At 19.0% G+C, this 19,527-nt stretch overlaps 4 protein-coding genes across 10 annotated transcripts; 2 read left to right on the top strand and 2 right to left on the bottom strand.

Annotated features, from left to right (window-relative positions):
• Positions 1 to 77: 77 nt before the first annotated feature.
• On the bottom strand, positions 78 to 4,509 carry LOC724475 (helicase POLQ-like). 4 transcript variants are annotated; one of them, XM_006559050.3, is made up of 16 exons: positions 4,159 to 4,509; positions 3,785 to 4,064; positions 3,516 to 3,694; positions 3,219 to 3,395; positions 3,052 to 3,151; positions 2,746 to 2,942; positions 2,515 to 2,660; positions 2,192 to 2,426; positions 1,961 to 2,101; positions 1,457 to 1,874; positions 1,213 to 1,370; positions 1,012 to 1,107; positions 768 to 941; positions 578 to 691; positions 359 to 493; positions 78 to 256 (listed from the first exon to the last, which is right to left on the bottom strand). In XM_006559050.3, the coding sequence occupies exons 1-16, from the start codon at positions 4,483 to 4,485 to the stop codon at positions 167 to 169; spliced, it is 2,967 nt and encodes a 988-aa protein (XP_006559113.3). In that variant the 5' UTR covers positions 4,486 to 4,509; the 3' UTR covers positions 78 to 166. The 4 variants fall into 4 exon arrangements, 3 of the variants coding, with proteins under 3 accessions (XP_006559113.3, XP_026297084.1, XP_026297085.1); XM_026441299.1 differs by lacking the exon at positions 78 to 256 and having other exon boundaries at positions 415 to 488; XR_003304869.1 differs by lacking the exons at positions 78 to 256; positions 359 to 493 and having other exon boundaries at positions 768 to 868.
• Positions 4,510 to 6,097: 1,588 nt separating this feature from the next.
• Positions 6,098 to 7,255, top strand: LOC113218840 (succinate dehydrogenase assembly factor 2, mitochondrial-like). Its single transcript, XM_026441267.1, has 3 exons — positions 6,098 to 6,248; positions 6,340 to 6,488; positions 6,568 to 7,255. Exons 1-3 carry the CDS (start codon positions 6,216 to 6,218, stop codon positions 6,836 to 6,838), a joined length of 453 nt encoding a protein of 150 aa, XP_026297052.1. The 5' UTR covers positions 6,098 to 6,215; the 3' UTR covers positions 6,839 to 7,255.
• Positions 7,256 to 7,264: 9 nt separating this feature from the next.
• On the bottom strand, positions 7,265 to 13,233 carry LOC412756 (Bloom syndrome protein homolog). Of its 2 annotated transcripts, XM_026441265.1 has the most exons (15): positions 12,605 to 13,233; positions 12,330 to 12,450; positions 11,712 to 12,269; positions 10,782 to 11,616; positions 10,605 to 10,712; positions 10,293 to 10,471; positions 9,941 to 10,162; positions 9,517 to 9,878; positions 9,179 to 9,437; positions 8,727 to 9,110; positions 8,478 to 8,631; positions 8,227 to 8,414; positions 7,814 to 8,135; positions 7,490 to 7,655; positions 7,265 to 7,369 (listed from the first exon to the last, which is right to left on the bottom strand). In XM_026441265.1, the coding sequence occupies exons 1-15, from the start codon at positions 12,697 to 12,699 to the stop codon at positions 7,276 to 7,278; spliced, it is 4,047 nt and encodes a 1,348-aa protein (XP_026297050.1). In that variant the 5' UTR covers positions 12,700 to 13,233; the 3' UTR covers positions 7,265 to 7,275. The 2 variants fall into 2 exon arrangements, with proteins under 2 accessions (XP_026297050.1, XP_026297051.1); XM_026441266.1 differs by lacking the exon at positions 12,330 to 12,450 and having other exon boundaries at positions 13,124 to 13,220.
• Positions 13,234 to 14,149: 916 nt separating this feature from the next.
• LOC102656504 (ethanolamine kinase 1) lies at positions 14,150 to 17,564 on the top strand. 3 transcript variants are annotated; one of them, XM_006559053.3, is made up of 7 exons: positions 14,150 to 14,253; positions 14,484 to 14,622; positions 15,336 to 15,473; positions 15,551 to 15,816; positions 15,883 to 16,109; positions 17,075 to 17,297; positions 17,393 to 17,564. In XM_006559053.3, exons 2-7 carry the CDS (start codon positions 14,497 to 14,499, stop codon positions 17,457 to 17,459), a joined length of 1,047 nt encoding a protein of 348 aa, XP_006559116.2. In that variant the 5' UTR covers positions 14,150 to 14,253; positions 14,484 to 14,496; the 3' UTR covers positions 17,460 to 17,564. The 3 variants fall into 3 exon arrangements, with proteins under 3 accessions (XP_006559116.2, XP_006559117.2, XP_026297198.1); XM_006559054.3 differs by having other exon boundaries at positions 14,232 to 14,385; XM_026441413.1 differs by having other exon boundaries at positions 14,238 to 14,253; positions 14,440 to 14,622.
• The last annotated feature ends 1,963 nt before the right edge of the window (positions 17,565 to 19,527 follow it).

Below are 19,527 nucleotides of genomic sequence, written 5' to 3'. Positions count from 1 at the left end.
ACACAATATATAAAAATTTAAAAATAATAAATATATTTATTTTATACATAATTAACAAAATTTTATAATTAAATTATGTAAAAAAATACATGTTATTTATATAAAATTAATATTTTATAAATGAAATCTTTGTATTATATAAATTGAGTAATTTTAATTTAATAATTTAAAATCCTTTTAAAGTATTCATATGTATTCCATCTAAAATATCTTCAGTTTCATCCTGTAGATTTTCTATTTTCTCCACTATTAGTAACTGTAAAATATAATTAAATTAAATCTAATAAAATTAATAATATGATACTAAAACTAATAATATGATACATCATTAATAAATATAATCTACTAAATGATTTACTTTAGCACCCTCAATAATTTGCATTGCAATTTTTTTACTTAAATATGGAATTTTTTCTTGTAACTTTATTGGTTGAGTTTTAGCTATGTCTTGTATTGTTTTAAATCCAGCATTATATAATTGTCGTGCTCTACTCTACAAAATGAAATATTATAATTATAATTGTTTCAAACTTATTCTTTTATTTTATTTTATTCTATAAATGAAAAATATTCTTACAATTTTAACTAAAGGTAAATCCATTAATGCTTCTAATTCTAGGGGACAACAGTAAGATAATTTTTTACTGAATACATTTAATAAATCTTTAAATGCCCAAAATTCATCTAATTCCTGAAATAATGATCTAATTAAATTTTATAAATTGATTTTATAAATCATATAATATTTTAATAATGTGCTCACTAACCTGACAAAATCGAATTACAGAAAATGCAAATGATGATACAGCAGTTAAAAGATTTTGTACAATACCTCTACTTATATCATATTTTTCTGCAATCTTGTACACTGCATGTTGATTCCATAAATCATACAGTATTAATGTTACATAAAATCTATGAATCACTCTTGGTTCTACATTCTATTATGTATGAAATAACTTAAATATAAAAATAGATTTAATATATATAATTTAAATTTTATATACATACTTTAGGCATTAATCCATCACGTATTTTACTTATATTTACTTCATTAATTCCTAAAAGTCTAGCTGTTTTCATTTGTGTTTCTGATAATTTAATTATCTAAATTTTATAAGAATATTACAATATTTTTATTAATGATTAAATATTAATCAAATTATAAAATATTTTAAATTAAATTATAAACAATCATAAATAAAAAATTACCATATCATAATAAATAAATCCTATTGGTTTTATTTGCGATATTATATTATATGGTGTAACAAGATATAATAGATGTAAATAATCAAGAAGAATTAAATGTTCCTGTGCTTTTTTTAAGTCCTGATATAATGTATATGCACATTCCATATCAATACAACCTTCAACATAAAATACATATATTATTTAAAATGATTTTATATAAAGAAATATTTTATTAATTATTTAATAATAAAATTATTCTTACCTTTCATAGCTGCACGTCCAAGGCTACATAATTCTAATTTAGAATTATTTGTAAGCTTTATTATTCGTTTTTTTTTTGTTTCTATAGTTGTAGGACAAGAAGATATATCCTGTGATGGAAATATAACACTTATATTTGGTTTTGATATATTAACATTTCTTTCTTTTTCTTTTATTTTTATTACACCACTTTTTAGAAATTCAGTTATTGTTTCATCTACAATTTGCTTAATATTTACATTTAAACGTTTTTGTTGAATATTAAGCAATGTCCTTTTTACTATTTTGTGTAATTCATATCTAGTTGTTGCCATAGAAAATAATATAGCACTTAAAATTAAATTATTTATACCTCTATCTTTATCTATATGTAATGTACTTAAAGAATCATCCATTTTAGATTTTAAAAGTTCTGTTATCTATATAATAAATATTATTGATAATAAATATATTTTCTATTTATATATATATTCTAATTATAATAAATAAATATTATTATATATACCTTTTGTAATTCATTATTTTTACATATGAGTATACTCTCTCCTATATTTCCCATACCCGCACGACCAGCTCTTCCTACCATTTGTTTATATCTACTTAAATTTAAAAACTGATTGCCAATATATGGACTTCTTAATATTACCTATTATGTATTATAAATATATTGTAAATATATTTTTTGTAAAAATAAACAATAATTATTATTATTTAAAACAAATAATAATTGAAATACCCTTCTTGCTGGTAAATTTATTCCAGTTGCTAGTGTCGATGTACAACATATTACACAAAGAGTCCCTATTTTAAAAGCATCTTCTAATAATCGTCTTTCCTCAGATGTAAGACCAGAATGATGATAGACTACACCAAAATTTATGGTTTTACTTAAGATAGGACAAAGACCTTCTTCATTTTTAAGTGCATTTAATAAATTTTGTTTTTTATCACTTTTGTAATCTTGTAATGATCTATAAATAATCATACATAATTGATATGATTTATAATAATATATAAAAACGTATACAAGACATAAAAAACGTAAAAAAAAATTTTTACTTAGGTAAAACTTTAGTTAATAATAGAGCAACATTTTCACAATTTTTACGAGAAGAACAAAATATGAGACATGAATGTTCTGGAATTATATCCATTACCAGACCTGCTATTCGATCAGGATCTATAATTGCTGCATCCTTTGAATACTTTTAAAACAAATAAATAATTATTAAATTTATTAATAATTATTAATAATTATAAATACAGAAAAATGAAAAAATATTAACTTACACGATAATTAATTTTTTTTACATCTGTTAATAATTCTTCTGTTTTTAAATCAACTAACCAAATATTTTCATCACATTTTACATATTCTTTAATTTCAATAGGTCGAAAATTTCCAGTATATAAATCTGCATTTAAAAATGTTGCTATTTCTTCTAAATTACCTATTGTTGCACTCATTCCAATAATGTGAATATTATCTAAAATAAATAATGTATTATAATATATTATAAATAATATATTATAAATTAATAATGTATATATTAATTATAAATATAATATTAATTTTTATAAATATGATTTCTTTACCATTAACATAAAGTACTTTTGTTAAAAGAACTTCTAATGTAGCACCTCTTCCTCCATTTTCTCCAAGAAGATGTAATTCATCAACAACTATAATACCAATCTAAAATATATTAATATAAGTTAATATTTGAACTAAAATTTTAGTGATAAATCTAATTTTTACTCACTTCATGAAGACGTTTTTCTTCTATTAAACTATTTATTAAACCTAATGCTTTCTCTATAGTACATATATATATGCTATTTTTTTTACGACGCTTTTTGGGAGGAAAAGTTCCTTTTGTTGCTGCATATTCTTCAACCAAAAAACCTAACTCAAGTGCAAATGGTGTCATTGCTTGAATCTAAAAATTTTTTAAATATTTTTATATTCCTTTTGATTAATTATTATAATAATTATTATAAATAATGATTTATAAATAAATTCTATTACATTGCATGGTTACATTGCATTTAATACTTACTTTTTCTTGTACTATAGCAACAAATGGTAATATAAATATTGCATTTTTTTTATTACATGTAAGTTCTTGCAACATTAATATTTCTGCAACTAACGTTTTACCTCCACTAGTAGGAAGAGCATAAATTAAATTTTTTCTATTCTTTATTGCATCTAAATTTAAACAATCATGTTGCCATTCTAAAACAAGATAAATAATTAATATAATTATAATGAATAAAATAAATTTATTAATAATGAACTTTATTTTATCATAAATTAAATACTTACGATATAATGTATTAATGCCTCTAATTTTTAAGAAAAGTTCTTTTATCTTATTTGATAAACCATAAAATGTATTATTATTTAAACTTGTATTAATATTTATATTTTGTTCTTTTAATTCATTATCTAAACAACATATTTTATTTGGAATAATATTGCTATAATTAACTGAATATCTTTTAAGAAATTTAACATCTTGTTGCTTATTCTTTAATAAATGTACTGAATTTATTCCTTCTGTAACATATGTTTCTTCAGAACAATTTTTTGATGTAGGAATAACCTATTTTAAAAAAATACAATATGCACATAAAATTAAAATTATATCTATGAATTTTAAATATATTTACAAATATAGAAATATTAAATTATCCAACCTGAGTAGAACATTCTAAAACATTCTTTTTTTCATCATATGAATCAAATTGTGAAAACATTTTATCTAAAAATGTATTATCCTGCCAATGAGTGTTTATTTCATTCTGAGAAAAATTTAAAGTATTTTGTGTAATTTCTGATGATTTCTTTTCTTTTTTCTTTTCATTATCATCAAAATATTGTGTTTTCCCATTATTTTCATCTACATTAAATACATCACAAGTACTCCATTCATTTATAAAACTATTTAAAGTTTTTTGATCTACATTAACATTTATCTCATTTTCATTATCATTTTCAATGTTTTTTAATACTTTATTATCCATTGACAAAATATAATCAATTATTTATAATAGTTTAGAAATTATTTCATTTATTTTCTTAAATCCATATTTATATTTATATAATTATTATTTAACAATTATAGTAAACAATTTGTATTTAAATAAATATTCGTAAATAAATATAAAAAATTTATCATCAGTCACATATTTCTTATAATTATCATAAAAAAAAAAAGAATAATAAGAATACAGAGTGATCTATCGCTTAGTTAATTAAAAACAGTGTTGGTAACCTATTATATATATTTCTACATTTTCTATTTATATGTAATATAAATACATTTTCAAAATTTCAAAGTTTCAATTAAAAATTTATTTCAATATTATGCTATTACGTGAATTCAGCTTTATTAATGTCATAAATCAATTCCTTGAATTTAGCTTCGATCACTATCAATAAATAAAATTATAAACAAATATTATAAAATTTATTGAGCGAATAAATTATTGTGTATTTAAATTTTAAGTTAAGTTTAAATTTAATATTTAGTTATTTGCTATACTACAATCAATCATAGAGAAAATTAAAATCCGACAACAATTCTCTGAAAGAATTTTTAAAATTAATTTATTACAAATTATTAAATCAAATTAATTTAAAATTTTCGGTTAAGGTATGTACGATATTTGAAAAATACTTAAATTTGTTATATATTTTTATTTCAAATATATTTTATCTCTATACATTTTAAGAAAATAATAAATTTTTTTAGAAATTGCTTTCCGGTATATTTTCGTACATGTACATCATGTTAATCTTATATGACAATTTTTTTTCTGTCTTCACACATTTGACGGTGCAAGAAGAAAAATTGAAATACAAAAGAAAGTTTACAATTAACAAGAAATTCTAAAGCAAAAGAAACTTAACAATTGATATTGAATATTAATTGAGAATCACATGCGTAAAATCTTTTGTAAATTGGAGCATTTTAAATAAATAAATAAATAAAAATCGAATAGCAAAAATTCAAAAATTGAAATTATCTCCCACTAACTTTGACGGATAGATCAAAAATTTAACATCAATTCACGTTCTCAATCTTCTGAATACTTATAAATTTATAATTATTTAAATTATAAATTTATAATTAGATATATTCTCCAACTTAGAATTTAGAACATTTAATAAAGAAAATACGCGATAAATTTAATAAATTAGATCATTTAATTATATAAAATATAATTTAATAATTTAAATAAATATTAATTTTATTTTATTATTAATTTTTATATAAATTCGAAAATGATAATGAAAATGAAAATTCGAAATAAATAAATAGGGAATGAATATAATTTATGAAAAAATATATTTTCAATAAATAAGGAAGTATTTATATAATACATTATAACCTAAAAATTAATGTATATAAATGCATTTTCATGATTTGAATTAAATCCGAATAAAATAACTAAATCATAAGTATAAAAATAAATATCTCGAATTATTAAAAAAACAAAAGCAAAAATTTGAAATTCCTTATTATCTTAATTTTAATAATATTAATGATTCAAAATGAATTATATTTTACTTAAAACTGTTAAATAAATGAAAATAACCAAATAAATGAATATTAATAATTATTTATATACATATATATAAGTAATATAAAATTATGTTTAATCTATCAGGTGATCTATTATGAAAATATAGTTAGTTAACCTCATCAAAAACAATAATTTTGTAACAGCAAAAGATAAAAAAAATAAACATGAATGTTCTTGTAAAATCTCTGATATCAATAGTAAGCATAAATAATAATATTTTATTATTAAAACAATAGTTATGTTTTTATTAAATTTTACATTTAAAGTATTTGTAATACATAATTCAAGGTTAAACCAGTATCTCTACGACCTATTTCAATAACTTGTATATATTGTAAAGATGATTTTCAAGATGTAATTCATCCAGAAAGCCAAGAACCAAACATACCGTTATATGTAAAACGTAATGAAGAAAGTAAAGATGTAAAAAAAGCTCGGTAATATATAAAACAAATAAAATGTTATTAAAATTAAAATTTAATATTATTATTTTTATTTTATTTTTATATGATATAGATTATTGTATCAATCTCGCAAACGTGGCATGTTAGAAAATGGTCTTCTTTTAAGTACATTTGCTAAAAAATATTTATGTGATTTTAATGATAAACAACTTCAATTGTATGATCATCTTATCAATTTGCCAACCAACGATTGGGATATATTTTATTGGGCTACAGGCGCAAAGCCGACTCCACCTGAATTTGATAATGAAGTTATGGATTTGTTAAAAAAACATATCAAAAATGAAGACCGTCAAGCAAGAATAATGCAACCTGAATTATAAGTATATGGAACTTAGTAACTGTACTTAATAGCTTTAATTTTCACTTTAATCTTAAAAAAATAAAATTATGGTAACATAAAAAATTATTTGAATTTTTAGGATATTTTTTGTTAACATATAAAAATGTAATAGTATTTATATTGTAAATATAATATTTACAATTATAGAATTTATAAAAATATATAATTATGATGTTATTTTTTATTTATTATATATTAATCAATATTATTAAAAATATTTTTTATTATAAAATTGTGTATATACATATTTTATTTATTTTATAAAAACATAATACTATTGCATTATTTTGTAATGAAATGCCAATTTCAAATTAATATAAATACATTATGTTTTAAGTTACATGGAATACCATGCTGTTATAAATACATATATATTACATATTAAATATCAATCTTATCTATGTATATTTATTTATATTATTTCTTTGAATTTAAGCTTACTAATCCCGGTCCTTTGTTTAAATTTGTAGTCGTACATTTTGCTTTTGTCGTTGTTTTTCTTTTTTGTGTACTAAAAATAAAATAAGAATTATAAAAAATATATATATATATATATATATATTATAATATGATATTATATTATATATTATATTATATAATATGACATTAAACAAAATAAATAAATATATACCCTGATGTTCGTTTAAACTTTTTATTTGTATTTCGATAAGTAGTTTTGCCTTTACGTTTTTTACCACGAAATGAGTTAATTTTACCGGAAAATGTAGGAGTATCGTTATACCACGTATCGTCATTATCATCATCACTACTCTCTTCTTTTTCTTCACTCAATAATACTGTTAAAAATCATAAGTATAAATATATTATTAAATTAAATATTTATTAAATATTATATATTATATATTATTATTAAATTAATATATATTATTAAAATATATCATATTATATATAATTAAATATAACTTATATAACTTAAATATAACACTTTACTTACCATATTTTTCTGCAGCATATTTTTGTGTAATATCTAATAAAGCTTTTCCATATTTTTCAAAATTTGCTTTAGTTACATGTGGGATTTGTAGCATAGCTTCTTCACTATCTGGAAGTATTTGACTCATTGCCCTAATTGCAATCATGTTCATAACAGATGATGCTGAAACATCAAGTGCTCCAGCAATTCCTCTTATTATCTCCATCAATTCTTTGTAACATCGATCTTGTAATTCCACAAGTATTTTATCAATTTTTTTCGTAACTGTAGATACTGTTGCTACAGCAGTAGTACTATTACTAGACTTTATAGGAAGCATTATCTATTATAAAAAACATTATATTTTAATAATTTATTTTTATAATTCTTTTTAACTTTTAAACTAAATAATAAAATAAATTGAATTATTCTACTTTTATATCTTTTTTTGTCATGAATTCTGCAGCATTTGGTCCAATTTTTACATAAGCACAAGCAATTTCATTGTTTATGTACATTTGTTCTTGTAAATATTCCTTAAGTACCATATGATGTAATAAACGGTCAATATCAGCTCTGTTCCATGATTTTCCTCGACCATATAAAGGGGACTTATTAAGACCTATATAAAAATTTAATATTACACAAAGAGATAACATAATACATTGAAATTTAATTTTTATACCCAATTCTCTTATTTTCTTGATATCACTTCCTTTAAATATATCTGTGAGAAGAACTAATGTAAGATTACAATTTCTTGTTTGATTATTTAAATCGCGTACAGCTTTCATAATCTGTTTTGCATCATCTGTTGCATCTAACATAGTAATAGTATCCTAAAAAATTATATACAAAATATTTACACATATAAGATATTTAAATAATTTAATTAATATAAATTTTATTTTTTTTTAAATAAAAAAAAACTTACTTTACTTCTACAATTATCACATGATGTAACTTTGTTAGCAATGCATTGTTCTCGATCAAATATTTCACCAAAATAATTTAATTGTTGTGTTCTGCGGCAATCTGTTTTATTTTCACAAAATGATACCATTTTAAATAAATTGTCGATATGAGTTTTTATTATAGTAGGATTTGAGTTATCTAATTCAATCATTTTTCTAATCCTATGCATATCAGTATAATTATAAAATAAAATACAATCTGCATTTTCTCCATCACGACCAGCGCGTCCACTTTCTTGATAATAACCTTCGATAGATTTTGGTAAAGCTGCATGTATTACAAATCGTACATTTGGTTTATCAATACCCATTCCAAATGCTATTGTTGCACAAACAACTTTGATCTAAAATTTTTTATAATTAAAAAATTATGTAATTATAAAAAAAATATTTTTATTACTTATTTCCATACTTCTTCTGAAATCCATCGACCTTGAATATCGCTTCTATTATTATCTGTAAGACCAGCATGATAACTTAATGCTTTAATGCTATTCTTTCGCATGTGCATTGCATAATCATCACAATCTTTGCGAGATAAACAATAAACAATACCACAATCATTCTTGTATTTTGTTTTTATCATACCTATTACTTCATCTGAACAATTTTTACCTTTTTTTGCAATAATGCTATATCTTAAATTAGGTCTATTAAAACTTGACATAAACCTGATTAAAACAAAAACATTTTATTATATAAATAAAATATATAAAATTTTGTATGTTAAATATATTTCAAATTACATACCATTTAGGTGTAGTAATACGTAACTGATGTAATATATCACTTCTAACTCTTGGTGTAGCTGTTGCAGTTAAAACAATAACTGGCACTTTAGGATAATTTTCTCTGAGACAATTCAATCTTTTATAATCAGGTCGAAAATCATGTCCCCATTGACTAACACAATGTGCTTCATCAATAACGAATCTTGCTAATAATCTTCTGTTATATAATGAAGATAAAATATTGCAAAATTTTGGAGATGCAGAAATTTTTTCAGGTGTTACATATAATAATTTAAGAGCTGGATCTTTTTTTGAAAGTTCTCTATATATTCCCAATGCTTGACTATCTGTTATTCCTCCAGACATATGTGTAGCTGGAATCTATATATTTATTAATGAATTATGAATATATATAGACAAAATATGATATTTAAAGAACTTACATCAAGAGAAGTGAGTTTTTGAACTTGATCAAGAATAAGACTTTTTAATGGTGAAATTACAATTGTTACTCCAGGTAATAAAAGTGCTGGAAGTTGATAGCACAATGATTTCCCTCCTCCGGTTGGCATTAAAATAAAACAATCAAATCCCAAAATTGCAGCATTAATTGCTTGTAACTGATTTGGTCTGAATGAATATAATCCAAATTTTTGTCGGAAAATCTTAAAAAATATATTTGATAAAAAAAAATTTAAACATTATTAAATATTTTATAGAAATATAGATATATAATAATAATTAAATATAAATATAGATATTTTCAAAATAATATTGAAAAATAAAATATCCTACTTTTAACATTTCTCGTGAGTGAGGATATGTTAATCCATCAAATTCACCACTGACACCATCATTCTTATAACTTCCGGTAAAAATACCCATTTGAATATTTAATTTATCCTTTTCTTGTTTTTTTTCATTTGTAATATTACTTGTAGTAGTATTACTAGTAGTACTTTGTGTATCAGTTTCTTTAAAAATATAAATAATAAAATATATATATAATAATTATAAAATATAAAACATATAAAAATTACAATAGAAAACTTACAATAATAAAAAAAATAAAAAAATGAATTCTTAATTATAATAATTTATCTTTACCTTTAAAACTTGATTTTATATTACAATCTGTACTTAATGCAGGAAATTGTTCAAGTTCTTGAGTCAAGCAATCAACTATGTCTTGTGAATATGAATATGAAGTATTATCTATACAAATAAATAATTGTATATATGTATAATATATATATATATAATATAGTAAAAGTATGAATTTACCATTTATATATGATGCATCCTTTATATTCAAATTACTTTGATTATTTTCACATTTTAATTTTTGAGAAATTTGAACAGTTTTTTTTTTCTCTTCAAAATATATATTTTTTTCATTACTTTCAATTTTTTCTAATTTATCAGAACTAATATTGAAATTAGAAATGATTGTTTTAGTATTAGCTACTTTAGATTGTTCTTCTTTTTTCCATATTTCTCCTATTTGTTTAGAAATTTCAGAAGTCACAGATGCCTTAATAGGTTTTTTTAATTGAAATATACTCTTTTTTGTTTGAACTAGAGAATCATTTGATTGATCTTGGAGAGAAATATGTGAATCTATATCCTCTTTTTTCTTTATATAAGATTCATTATTTTTTTGTAATGATTGAGAAAAATCTTCTATTGTTGGTGAAACTGTAGTTTTCACTTTCATAATATTGGTAAAACTTGATCCTACATCTGAACAATTAGTATTAGATGCATTGAAACTATCACTATCAGAAATACCTATTATTAATTGTTGATTTGAAGATTGTGATGTTTTAGATAATGGTGAATCATTTATACATCTACTTGTAATTTCAGATAATTCCTGAACATGTTTTTGATTTTTATCATATTCAATATGTGTTAACTTTGTTTCAACCAGACGTATCTTTGCTTTAACATGTTGATATAAAATTTTTAAATCTTGAAATGTACGTGTATTAAATTGTGGAAATTTTTGTAATACTGGTAATGGTATTTGATCTAATGCAGTATAAAATTTTTCAAGAATTTCTATTTGAAAATTTCTTAAATGTTTACATCTATCTTCCAATTTATCTTTTGTAATCTAAAAATAAAATTAATAATATTTAATAATAATAATGATTAATATTTATTAAAAATAATATTATCAATAAAAAATAAAATCATATTAATATTTACTGGTACTGAAGACATTATTGGTTTCTCTTTTGCAAGTTGTATCCATGAATCTAATTCTTTTCCTAAACCTAAAGGCTTCAAATTTAATTTGTAATCTGGTCCTATCCATCTTTTTATTGGAGTTTTTTTGGAACTATGTTTAAAACTAGGACTGTTGCTATCTGAATCTGATATTATAATATTTTCTTTTCTTTTGGTTTTTAAGCATTTTTTGGGAGTTCTTAAATTATCATTTTCAATTAAAATTTGTTCTTGTATTTCTATTTCACTATTATTCTTAGATGATTGCAAAGATACATTATCAAGTGATGATTTATCTTTTTCAAATGATTCATTTGATATTTGTTCTTCATTACTACTGTCAAGAAATTTTTTTCGATTTAAATTTAAAGCTCGTTTTATTTTTATTATATCATCTTCACTGTCTGATGAATGAATAAATTTAATCTTTGAATTTTCTTCTTTAGAATCTATTTGATAATTTTCCTCTAAACTACAATCTTTTTCTTTTACATTACTTTTAATAACATCAATGAATGTTGAATCATCAGAACTATTCTAAAATGTATAATTATATCATAAAATAATATCTTTTACATATATTAAAGAAATACTTACAATAGATATAATGGATGTTTTAACATTTTCTTTTAATTTTTCTGTATCAGAAGACTTACAGTCTTTAGATATACAATTTAAACTTTCATTTAGTAAATTTGTATTTGATAACTTAGGAGTGCTATAAATCATCATTATACTTTTTTATTACATTTTTATTATATATTTATATTCTAAATATAATCAAAACATTTAAGATACAAATAATATAAAAATAGAAATTTAAAGTTAAATTATATATATTATAGATGATTTTAAGAAAAAATTTGTCATACCTTGATTGTACAATACGTTTATTATTTATATGTTCAAGAAATCCTTTAAATGAAGGTTGTATTTCATTTTGACTAAGTGGAATTTTCTTTGACATTTTTTGTAATAATAATGTTATTCAAATGCTATAGAATTTTGAAAGTACAATGTATATGAAAGTTGTATACAAAAGACGAAATAGATCACGTTTGATTATATTATTCGTATATAAATATAAAAGATACAAAATGTGATATTGAGGAAATAGCAAATAATAAATACAAATAATGAATGAATTGTCTTTAAAAATCTTTTTCAACTTCATATTTTTTCAATATAAGCAAAATGCAGTAGTGTCATTATTAAATTTATAGGTTATATACAAATACATATAGGTTATAAATTTAAAATATTAAACTAAATATTGAATTAAATATTGAAAAATATATTTTATATAAATCTCTCAACTTCATTTGCAAAAATTTTATAAAACAATATTTGTGAAATAATTTTGTTTTAATTCAACTATTCTCTTCACTTACACTGCACATTCGTATTTCGAGTTACTACTTTTTGATGAACAAAAGCTGATGATATTTTAGGGTATATACAATTAAAATTATTTATATAAATAATACTCTATTATATAAATTTATTATATTTGTATAAAGATAAATTTCATTTCGGATTATCCGAGAAGATAATTAAATTTGATTTTTCTTTTGTATATTTTAGACACCATAAATCACAAACATTTGAAATTAGCAGAAAATTTTAAATTTAAATTTTTTTTCCATTTGAAAAATATTATTTCTAATGTTTTACAACATATATTATTCTTTTTTAATATGTTAAAAAATATTTTGTTTTATTCAATCTTTTTACTATTTTTTTACATTAATAAATATTTTATATAACAAAGTAAATTAACTATTGATATTAATTCCTTTACAATTCTGTAACTCTTTTAGTAATAATCCCTAGATATGTCATTGTTAACATTGGCGTAATATTATATAAACTTTATCACTATATTGTATATATATTAAAATAATTTAAATTTCATATATATAAATAAACTTATAGTATATAAAATATATTATATATATATGTAATACATATATATATAAACAATTTATATACAACTTACGAATAACTTATAAAATATCAAATAAAATAAAATTACAAATATTTTTTTGTTAGTTAATAATTTCAGACATATATCATAAGATGTTATTATTCTTTTGCATATTATAAATTTTAAGGATAATTTAAAAAATTTTTAAAAATATATTTAAGAGAATATAAAATTATATTTTTCTATTCAAAAAAAATAAATAAACGAATAAAAAATTTTATGATAATTTTGTTATTATTTAATATAATTTTTATTGTAATAAATAATACTTAATAATAATTTGATAATAAAATATTTTTATTATTGTTATTTTTATATAAAGATATGTAAAATATAAAACTTTTTAATATATTGAATAAATAAATAATGAATAAATTTCATAAATAATTTCCATAAAATAAATTCAAAATGAAATCATTAAAATAGAAAATTCAAGATTTCTATTATTCTAGTTTATCTTTGCCATCTATACCATTGATACCATTATCATCAATATATATATGAAATAGTGTATTTAAATATTCTCATGATTATGTTAGTAATTCTATAGAATTACTTGATTTATAAGTAATATATATGTGACATATTTTAATATTTTAGATGGATCATCAGTATTAAATTTATTTATTTTTAAGTTATTCCAAAAAGATTTATTTGATAATTATTGTAATATAAATTTATATATATGTATATGTAATATATAACAATTCTTTGCTGCAGATAACAATTGATATATATAAATATATAACAATTCTTTGCTGTAGATAATATATTATCATGGATCAAGTATGCAAAGAACCTCATCTTGATATAGTAGTTGAAGAAAATGAAATTATTGATGGTGCTAAAAAGATAATTAAGAAAATTAGACCAACATGGCCTTTAAATAATTTACATTTTAAGGTAAAATATTTATAACATATAATATAATATTATATAGTGGTTTCTTATATTTTATATCTGGTTTATTATATTTTATATTTATATGGACATACATGTATTTACAAAGATTTGATATTGCTTATCTATTTTTAAATTCATTGTAATTTCTAAAAATTGTAGTTTTTAAAGTATGTTTTTTCTAAAGTATATATTATTAATTAATTAAAAGTTGTACTCAAAAGTATTAATATCGACTATATAATTTTTAGTTCAAAATTATTTAGATTGGTATAATAAATAATAACAATAGTGAATAAATAAAAATAAAAAAAAATTAAATTAATTGTATCTATTATGTTATATAATAGTTTTATTTTATATTTGATTTATTCAAATTTGTTATTTACATTATATTATCATTATTATATATTATGATTATCAAATGTTTTTATTTCTTTTCAGAAATATTTTTTTATATCTTAATATGTTATATTTAAATATATTGATAATATATTTATTTTTTTTATTGTTAAATTTAAAATATTTAATTAAATATTTAATCCTTATTATTAAATATGTAATCATTATTTTACATTAGTCATTAAGAATTATATTAATCTAATAAATTTTATAAATATTAATTTATTAATCTTTATTTAATAATCTATTAATTTATTATATTTTATTAAAGTAAAATAAAAATTTATTTAAAAATATTATATTTTTGTTTTTAGATATTTACAGATGGAATAACAAATAAACTTATAGGAGTATGGTATGCTGAGCATTACAATGAAATGGTTTTAATTAGAGTTTATGGACATAAAACAGATTTGCTTATTAATCGAAAAGATGAAACAAGAAATATTCGAGTAAGTATAATATTTAAAAAAAAAATATATATATATATATATGATTAAAATAATTATGAATAAATTTTTTTAAATAGATATTAAATAAAGCAGGTTTTACACATTCCATTTATGCTACATTTAATAATGGTTTAGCTTATCAATTTATTGAAGGTAATATACTTACAATAGAAACAGTCAGAGATCCTAAAATATATACATTAATTGCTAAAAGAATGGCTCAAATGCATAAACTTAAACCTGAAGATGTTGAGATATCCAAAGAAGCTTGCATTTGGAACAAATTAGAAAAATTTATGGAAATTATGCCAAAAAAATTTTTAGATGATATTAAACAAGCAAGGTATTTTAAATTTGAAATATTTTAGTTATGTATTGTATATAGATTAATTATTATTATCATTTTTAGATTTGAAAAACTCATAAAGCCATTTATAACATTAAAACAAAATTATCAAATATTAAAAATGGAACTTATAAGTTTGAATAATGATATAGTATTTGCTCATAATGATTTACTTCTAGGAAATATACTTTACAATCAAAAAGAAAATACAGTTACATTTATTGATTTTGAATATACTGCATATAATTATCAAGCTTTTGACATAGCTAATCATTTTGCTGAATTTGCTGGTAAGATAAATATACATATAAAATATTTTCTTTAACTCATAATATTAAAATGCCTCCTATAAAAATGAATAAAATTATCAAAAAAATGCTCTTACAAAAATTATTTAAATTATACAGATTATATGTATATTATATATACATTAATACTGATAATGGATTTTTTGGACATATAGAGATCATATAAAAATAATATACTTTTTTTTTAGAATCAATATAATTTTTAAATAGATTAAAAATTAATAGTTTAGAAAATATTTTAATTTGAAATTTTTAAAACTTGATGTATAAAAAATAAAAAAAATACTAATAATTATTGTTTTGGCATATCCTTACATTTTTATATTTTAAATTATATTCAAATACTAAATATGATAAATTTCAATATGTTATTTGATAAATTAACATAATATTACAAGATTAAATATAATGTTATAATATATTTTTTTATATTAAATAATTTTTATAAGAACTTTTTTTGATAGATTCAATCCTTTGCAAAATATTTCAATGAGAGTTGAAATATTTTAATGCGAGTTAAAAGAAACTGTATATTTAAAAATTATATTACAAAGTATACTAATACAAAATACAATATATTATAAAATATATTAACAAAAATTAAGAAACAAATTAATCATTTACGAATTTATTTATATTCTTTTAAAATAAATAAATTGATAGATAACAATTCACATATCAATAAGCAATAAATTTTTTTAAATATACTTGCATAAAAGTCAAATAAAAATAAAAATTATAAATAATTTTGCAAATGATTAATTTTTTCTTAACTTTTATATTATAAATATATATTTATATTTATAATAATAATATATATATAAATAATAAATAGTAAATATATATTTTTATTTTTAATATTTAAAAATGTTATAATGTTATAATATTTATAAATATTATATGATATAAATAATATTTACTGCAAGGATTATTGTATTTAATTTTAGGTATTGATAATCCTGATTATTCTTTATATCCTAATGAACAATTACAAAAAACATGGCTAAATATATATCTTCAAGAATATAGTAATGTAAATTATGTACTTGAAAATGAGATTAATTTATTGTATTTTCAAGTAAATAAATTTGTTCTTTTATCACACTTTTTTTGGGGTTGTTGGGCTCTTATACAAAGTGAACATTCAACAATTAACTTTGATTTTTTACAGTAAGTATACAATATATATATATATATATATATAATATGATCATAAATACATTCTTTAAAAATTATTTTAATGCTTTTTTTATGCTATTTTATAGGTATGCTGCAATACGATTTAATGAATATTTTAAATGGAAAGAAAAATATTTTAATATAAAAATATAAAAAAAATTTTTTATATTTTTATTGTTATGTAAAATTAACATTCCAATATTTATATTTGTTATATCATGTAAATGACATTCCTGTATTATGAACTTTTTTATTTATAATTTTTTTATATGAATTAAAAATTTTATTGTTGTAATAAGATTTATATTGTATTATAAATTTATATCAATGAATATTATTGTATAGAGTAAAAGAATAATATATAAATATCTTTGTAAATATTATTTTTAAAATATAATAATAAATATAATAAATAAAATATAATTTCAAATAAAAACATCATTGATTATAATTCACTTATAAATAAAATAATATTTTTTTATACAATGATTAATATTATTATTATAATATATTATATAGTCTACATTGTATATTAAATTTTTTTTTATATACTTAGGAATAAAATTGGAAATAAAATATTTAAAATAAATTTCAAAATTATTTCAAATGTTAAATATATCTATTATATTATTTATTAAAATTCATTACTTATTTTAATCAAAATTTATCTTGTTAGTATTTTATAATATTAAATAAATAAATTTAATTCATTAATATTATTCGTAATTATAAAATAAAATAGAAATTATGGAAAATTTTTAAATGGAAAATTTACATAAAATACAAACTTTATGTAAGTAATTTCAAATAATCTCGTATTTTTATTGTATACATATACACAATATTCAAATAAAATAAGAAAAATTTTGGAAATAAGTATAAAAGATATAAAAAATATCAGTTAAAGCTTATTTTTCGAACAATTTAATTTTCTATTAAATAAAACGAAAATAAATGACTTTGACGAAGATTATTATATTATATTGATTGTGCGTTTTCTTTAGCTATGGCAAAAGTTAAATTTTGCTTAGAAGTATTAAAAATTATTAATTTTTTTGTTTTCTAATATTTTTAAAAAAGAATCTAAAAATCTTAATTTTAAATTTTTGAATCCAGTTCAAAAATTATTTAAAATTAATGTTTTCTTAATGTATTTGATAGGTTATTAGGATATCATGTTGATTTATTATTTAGATGTGATAAATAAATTCAATTACACAAATATATTACTATATATGTTATTTCTAATTAATTTGTATTAATTTGTATAATGATACAATTGTAACAATTATTTATTCGATTAATTCAAAGTTGAAACAGTAGAAAGTAACTTATTAAAATAATTGCTTCTCACCTATGGCGACCAAAAAAAAATCTATTTTATTAATTCAATTTTTGAAGAAATTATATAATGAATTTAAATGAACATATAAACAATTTCACACATTGAACAAATTATAAATACAAATCAATAATATATTATTATGTAATATTCTAATAATTTATAAAAAAATGCTTAAAATATATAAATTATATATGTTTAAAAAATATTAAATTTATATATGACTGTTGAATTAATAAATTCCTTAATGAATTCAAAAAATATTACAAAAACACACAAAAAAAAAATAACAATTTGCTGTTTTGAAATAAAATTTATCGTTAAAAAATATCAATAAATAATATCAATAATAGAATAAATAATAGAATAAATATAATAAAATATAGTTATAAATGTATAGATATAAAAATATATAAAATATAGTAAGGTTTCTTTATTTCTGTTTTATCAAATTAAACTTATCAACTAAAGTAATTGTTCGTTAAATATTAAATGTTTTTTTTTTTTAAGCAATACATATCAAAATAATGCAAACATTTTAAAAATTTTAACTTAAGTCATAGTAATTCGGAATAAAATTATATTGTACAATATATATATATATTTCTTCTCTTTATATTATTATATTATTATTTATATTTCTATTTTTTGAAATTTATTGTAAATATTGACAACATATATAAGATATCTCGTTATTGATACTATATTAATTGATAAAAATATGTTGTTACAAATATATTTTTTGTTAATAAAGTGATATTTTCATATATTTATACAAATAAAGAATATATGGATTATTTCGTTATTAATATAATTAATGTAACTAATAGAAAGTTATTTTTTAAGAAAAAATAAATCGATAAAATAAAAAGAAAGAAA

Source organism: Apis mellifera, linkage group LG6, assembly GCF_003254395.2.
Source record: "Apis mellifera strain DH4 linkage group LG6, Amel_HAv3.1, whole genome shotgun sequence".
Classification (NCBI taxonomy): Eukaryota; Metazoa; Arthropoda; class Insecta; order Hymenoptera; family Apidae; genus Apis; species Apis mellifera.
This window is presented reverse-complemented; position numbering and strand designations above follow the sequence as displayed.